The sequence below is a fragment of the Bremia lactucae genome, linkage group LG4, assembly GCF_004359215.1.
Source record: "Bremia lactucae strain SF5 linkage group LG4, whole genome shotgun sequence".
Lineage (NCBI taxonomy): Eukaryota > Oomycota > Peronosporomycetes > Peronosporales > Peronosporaceae > Bremia > Bremia lactucae.
This window is the reverse complement of record NC_090613.1, coordinates 7,548,914-7,555,677: the sequence shown is the minus strand read 5'-3', so window position 1 is coordinate 7,555,677 and position 6,764 is coordinate 7,548,914. Positions and strand designations below refer to the sequence as shown.

At 41.0% G+C, this 6,764-nt stretch overlaps 2 protein-coding genes across 2 annotated transcripts; one reads left to right on the top strand and one right to left on the bottom strand.

The window, feature by feature from the left end:
- Positions 1–3,125: 3,125 nt before the first annotated feature.
- On the top strand, positions 3,126–4,577 carry CCR75_005356 (uncharacterized protein; the record flags this gene model as incomplete). The annotated part of the gene is made up of 1 exon (XM_067963437.1): positions 3,126–4,577. One exon carries the CDS (start codon positions 3,126–3,128, stop codon positions 4,575–4,577), a length of 1,452 nt encoding a protein of 483 aa, XP_067817061.1.
- Positions 4,578–5,264: 687 nt separating this feature from the next.
- On the bottom strand, positions 5,265–5,930 carry CCR75_005357 (uncharacterized protein; the record flags this gene model as incomplete). Its single annotated transcript, XM_067963438.1, has 1 exon — positions 5,265–5,930. One exon carries the CDS (start codon positions 5,928–5,930, stop codon positions 5,265–5,267), a length of 666 nt encoding a protein of 221 aa, XP_067817062.1.
- Between the last annotated feature and the right edge of the window lie 834 nt (positions 5,931–6,764).

The following is a 6,764-nucleotide window of genomic DNA, read 5'->3' as shown; positions in this document are numbered from 1 at the left end:
AACATTTCCTGCTGAAAGTAACTATATGCGGAAAGGGTGTTGATTTAATTAAGGAAGAGGGTGTGATTATAAAAAGGGTGTATATTTGTGGAAAAAGTGTATGTCTCAAAAATTATTATGTTTTGATAACACATAAATTCCAATACTACCGTATATGGTAATATTGTAGCAACAATGCGACAGTTCTATTCATTGGTTGATTTAAGTTTAAAATCAACCCCACCAATCGCTGCTAGACGCACAAATGAGCGGTGGACAATGAGTCGTAATACAGAGTTATTAAATGTGCCAAGTGAGCTAAGAAAATTGCAATACGTAGGAACCTATTTATAAAAATATAGCTCACTTTTCGCTATACCAAGACTTCTTAAAATCGACCGTTAAATTAATGTAATAGTTGTTGAAAAAATTCTGAAATAATAATATGCTAAGACTTCTTAGCAACTTAAACCTTCCTCTGCACATCGAGTATGTGAAGCACTCGGAGACACCTTACTGTTAGCAGTGCGGATTGGCTAGTACTGAAGCAGTACTAGCGAAAGGTGCCTCGTCACATGATAGCTGAATGAGAAAAAAACTGATTTGGTTATACAAGGCAAAAGTAGCAGTCAGCGGCCCTAATAAGACGAAAAGGCAAAAATTGCATTCATGATGTTGCACGTCTAAAGGTTAGGCACCTCATTTACAGAATGTCAATTTGTCTTTCGAACCTCATGCCACTGATCGCGGTGTACTACTAATCGCCCTGTTTTACGCCAAGAAGTACAAGAGCCATCGTTGTTTGTACAGAAGTTACATAGCTTATAGCGAAGAGAAATAAAGACTTTATTGTAATGGTCGCAACGTTGACAGCGAGCATCAACGGGGTATTTCGTTACATATAACATCATTTTCTATAAGAGGATTAATACAGGAAAATAAACGTTACTCTTTTAATTAATTTACGAATCATTTTCAACATTACCGGACAAGGTAATCTGGAAGCTGCATTGCGACAGTTCTGTTCATTGGTTAATTTAAGCTCAAGTTAACCCGCCAATAACAGGTGGACCCACGAATGGGCGGTGAGCGATGCGTCGTAATACATAATTAAATTAATACATTAAGCACTGCAATAATTGTATTATAACAGTTTACTTTTCCCAATACTAAGCCTTCTTAGTATTGGGAAAAAGTAAACTGTTATAATACAATTATTGCAATAATGAAGCACTCGGAGACACATCACCTTCACTGCTATCAGTGCAGGTCGGCTAGTAATAGCGAAAGCTTTTCTGTTACACTTAAACCCTACTACTTACATAAATGTATACTATATGTGTTCAACCTTGCTTCCTTTGAGAAGGCTATAATTTTGGCGAGTTAGGGATGCACATCGCTTAACAATCATACAAATAGCTGGATTATTGGCCTCGCTAGAATTTTTTTGAGCGGCTGATATTTGCAAACAATCGTCAATTTGGGTCATAATATTCAACCACGGTTTCGATCAATGATGGAAATTCAGCGCAACTTCATCGAGGATGTCACACGAAGCATTCGATGGTATACCCAATTAGCGCTGCTTTTTAGTCGGGAATATCAGGTTTCATCAAGCCTTTTAATCGCTTGATCCCAGCAGGATATCGCTTGTTTGGCTTATTTGTACAACGCGCTACAATTTTGTTTGTGCAAGGTCATTCTGCAGAAGAACTAAGCACCAGTTGCGGTCGTGACGCTACAAAAGACAGCCCTACATAGTAGTAGGTAAATATCGCAAGCTACTTTGAGTATATAGGTTTATAAATTACCGCAGACACGACTTACCGCTCCAAAGATTACTTAATTTTTTCCGGTTCAGCCCTTTTCGCTAGTACTGCCTTAGTAGCGCCCACTCCATGGTTTTACCTTCGAGTTTGGAAATAGCCATAGCCACCTTTTTCCGTTTTGTTAAGACAAGGCGGATTTAATCGACATCATCATCTGCTTAATCCAAAAAGGGGGTTTCCTCCCCCTTTTCCCTCAAATGGCTTTACATTGACAACTAGAGGGCGAGCCTTAGGCTCTGAATCAGGTACAGATATGTACCGTGTTGGCATAGATGCCGCAAGGTGATCTTGTACCTGGTCGATCAGGGAGGCTTCGTTTCGCATGAAGGCTTAAAGCCTTGCATGCAGGACCTCTGGTCCGTGGGAGACAATGAATTCCACGTGTTCAAGCCCAAATAGTGTTTTGAGTTTTTCATTAGCTGCGCATTGCGTTTCGGAGAGTTCTGGAATCTCTTCCATTTTCGTGAGGGTTTAGCCTTGTAATGACTCAGGCGTAGATTGACTAAGAGTGTTATCAGGAAAAGCGGAGCTACCTCGCTTCTAAAGTCAGAGGAAGACTTATAGACTCAGAGAGTCTCTTAGTTCTATTGAACTAATGGGTCAACAACTCAGGGAGTCGAATAAGCTATTAAAGAGTAATGAATCCTAGTTCAAGGGATTTAGGGGTTCGTAGAACCAAGTGGCAACTAGTGCCCAACAGGATATACCTTAGAAAGGCTTCTATCTCTTACAGATCAATGCGCAATCCTTAGGAAGGCACTTAACGCATTGAGATCAAAAGGGGAACTGCACTTTATTTAATTATTAAATCCAGACACTAGCTAATTTAAAATAGATTTCGGCCTCCAGATTTATATCTGGCGGCGACCTACCCATAATAAATGGGATTTAAGTAATTAACTATTATAGAATAGGATAAAGGGTATTTTATTTATAAAGTAAATATACCACAACAACGGTTCTCTTACCGATGTGTGCCCCATACCACTTCCAATGTGGACGCACTATGTGCATCACATTCAGAAGGGTGGGTCACTACGTGAACTCCACCCGAGTGGCAGTCAAATTACTTTTCATGAAGCAATTGACCTACCCGTTAAGTGTACTTAGCGGGTGTCTGTAACAGGAGGCAGCTAGCTCGTTACAATATGTGTAATTGCACGTGACGTTTTAATGAAAAGTTTGAAAATTGCAGATTTAAAATCTTTAACAAGAAAATCGAATTTGGTTGCTGTAGGTTAATTGTTACAAAACCATATCGGTGATTGGAAGAAAAGAGAAGATGACATTAAACGCAGGGACGCTGAAGTTACACTTATGGGTGACCAAAAGGGCAGCAGTACGAGAAGCGATCGCAACCTAACGACCCCCGCAGCTATGAGCGGCATCGATTGGAGCATTTTTAAGGATGGCGAAGAGGATGCCTTTGGATGGCTGCTGCGCAATAATGTGACATCTTTCCTGATGTCAGATGATGCCGCAGACGTAAAAACAAATGACATTTTGCTGTGTAACGACGTCAAAATTGATTGCACAATTGGTAAGAGCGCGGTCGATGGTCGGTCGCACTTCAGTGAGATTTCAAAGGCTAGTGCAGTAATTGCTGCCAATGAAGCGCATTCAAACGCCAGGTTGCCTGTGATGCAGCTGGAAGAGAATCTACGATATTTGCCGCCTCAATCGGTCGCCAATTTGGTATCTCTACTTCAAACTCGCCACCAATTACATGACCGCAGTTGTAGCGCAGAAGTAAGCAGCAAACACCACGATGACGAGAATACAGCAGAGATGGGCAAAAAACTCACAATTACCTCAAAGGCGGAGAAGATGGACAGGAGTGTTTCTGTAGTGCAGAACGCTGGGCAAAAAGCCTCGATAAGAACTCGCAGCATTAGTGCTAAGAGATCGGCCGAGCAATTATTTATCGCAGACAGCTCACGGCCTTTTAAACAAAAAAAGAGCGGTGCTGATGGCTCAATTACCGAAGTAGACTGCGAGAAAAAGCAGCTGCGCCGTGTGAAAAACTTAGTATCTGTGAGAGAGTTCCGTAAGCGCAAGACGAAGCAGCTTGAACAGAATGAGGCACGGCTACGCCGATTAGAAGCGGAAAATCTGGACTTGAAAATGCGTCTCAAAATTGGCAAAGAAGCAATTCTAGGTGAGCAACGGGAGAAGCAACAGATTAAGGATCAGATGCGAGAAATGCTGCAGCGTAATGCTAATGAACAGGAAATTGCACAATTTTTAAACATGTACAAGGTGACTTACTCAGACTACGGACCTAATCGACGCGAGAAACTTCATTTTCATTTATCGCGAATTCGAGAGCTGCTGCTGCCCACGCAAGTCACGAAGCTAAGTCTGTACTCGGTGGAACAGGGTGTAGATATGCTTCGACGTGATCACACTATAAAGGACGACCTAATGTCTGCACCCGGTTGTGATTCATCTACGACAAGCCTTTGGGGGATTCTTGCGAGCGATCTGGATCTCACAGCCGAACAGCAACGCCAAATTTTAAAGCACCGAGTGGCAATTAAAAAAGTGCGCGACGATTTAAATCACACCTTAAGCATCGTAAAGAAATTGGAAGAAGTGACCAACGAGAAAAACACGGCGCTCGAAGCCCAAGTGGCGGAGCTCCAGCAAATTTTAACTCCATCCCAGGCTACCAAATTTATCATTTGGGTCAAAGAAAATCCAGCAGTTATGTACATGCTAGACAAATTGGTTGACTCCACACTGCAGAAAAATACATGCTGCAGATGAGGTGATTACCTTCGAGTTTCTTACAATAACACGGGCTTTTTAATTTATTTCATAAAAATGAAAAGATTACTAGTTTGAATTAAACTCGTCAGTGCATTAGCATTTCGTTAGTTTACGCCGCAAACGCTTAGCTTTTGACGCTTTGTTTGTGAAGACAAGCATCGATAACTAAGTAAGTGCACCTACAAGAATTATAATACATAAAAACAAAGGCATCTTTTCTGTAGTGTAAGTAAGGGTGTAAAGAACGCAATAAGTTTTGTTTTATTCAAACCAATAAGATGATCGACTCAGAAGACGCAGTTTTGTAGTCACTTTCGCAACCATCGTCACCAAAAGGAGGATTTGGTCAATATCTCGGATGTTTCATATTTGGACTAGTCAAAATCCGTTAGATACGATCTTAAATTGTTCGATCAAGCAAAACCAGAACCTTTTTGATCAATAAATTCTCTTCATTGTTGCCTCAATCGTCCAATTCAGCTATTTCGTGAATGTAAAGCTCTTTACTAGACTGTGATTCCCACGAACTCAGGTAGCACGTCAGCCTTTCCCTGCATCTAAAGTAAGAATTTTGGTTCTCGACATGAACAGAATGTGTGCCCACTCCGTTAGATCCAAAATTTACTACCGTCAATGGTTTTGTTTCCGACGTGCACGCACATTTGCTCTATCAATCTACCTTAGTTATTTGTCTGGAAGCTCTCTATGAATCCAGGGGTGGAGCATAAGAAAGACTCCGTACGTCGCGACACAACAGAATAGACGCTGGTAAAGCGAGAAGTCATCGGCCAATGCAATTACTAACAAGATAGAGGCTGCAAAGAGTGAAGTCCACAAACCGATTGCAGACTTCATGCTCTTTCGGTCAGCCCCGTTTCCTGCTACAAGGCCCAAAAATGACGCCAGCTGGTATGAAAGCCCGCCATGACAATCCTTGTGTGCCACAGGCCGATTTATAGAATTGACTTCCAATTTGTCCATATATGAGTGTCTGTCAATGATGTAATGTGCCGAAAATTGATCCGTTGTGAAATCGCGGCGTTCTTTTTCCAGCATGGATCGTCGCCGGTTTAATCTCGTTACAGTGCTGCGACGAATCGACTTCATCATCGAGCCTACCACTGATCTTCGAAGCCCCGGCTCTATCATCGATTCTCTATTCATAAAGCGCGACTCAATCCCCAACTTGGTGATATCTGACAGTGAGACATGCTTTGCACCACATGATAAGCTGGAGACATCAAGCGAGCTGGTAGCTGCTATTTCTTGCCAAATCTGGTTAAAGCACAGGATACAAATGCGCGAATTGCCTTTGAGCTTTTTGGAAGGACCTTTTCGCGCGCCCAACATCGGAAGTTTGAGCGTACAAAATTGACATCGCCACCTACGACACTAAAGCGAATAGTTGTAGTGCCAGGAAATTCAATTCGGCTCAAAATAATTGGCACGGCAACGTACATAATCGCATCGTCGAGGAGGCAGCAACTCGCGTAGCATCTTCAGGTTGGCACATAGGTGGCATGTTTGAATTTGTTTATCGTAAGCAATGGCGTTTGACGTAACGGCTTCACGAGCGTTCATAACTGCCACAGACGTCGATGTTTTTCGGGTGTGAATACATCGAAGAGATGTTATGAGAAAATAAGCCAATTTAATTGGGTAAAACTCAACGTGCACAATTTGTTTCAGATACAACAACACTAACATGTAACAAGTATCGAATTAGAGGTTGTATATTTATTGTCGATTAAATAAGCAGAAAGATTAATCACTGAACCATTAATCTGTTATGGTCGCTGACTTATAACTTACTGTAATCCAATAACTCATAACCTTAAAAACCTTATAAAAAAGGGGCTACCCATTATCAGAGGGAGAAATGCATATATTTAATATGTAAAATACCCATAATAATCTAACTTGAAAGCCTGTTAACAAAAAATGGCCGACACTATTTTTTTGCTGAGAATAATATGATTTGAATATAGTGTGAAACCGAAGAAACCAAATATGTGACGGGGTGTATCGTTACATGAAATTAACACTTAGAGGTTGTTAATTAATATATTATCTAAAAGGTAGATAATATTTGGAGGATATTATTTTATTTAGTAATGTTCAGAATTCTTATCCATAAATAGGTATAGACCATTATATCTATTTATTCCGCAGACTAATCAGCTG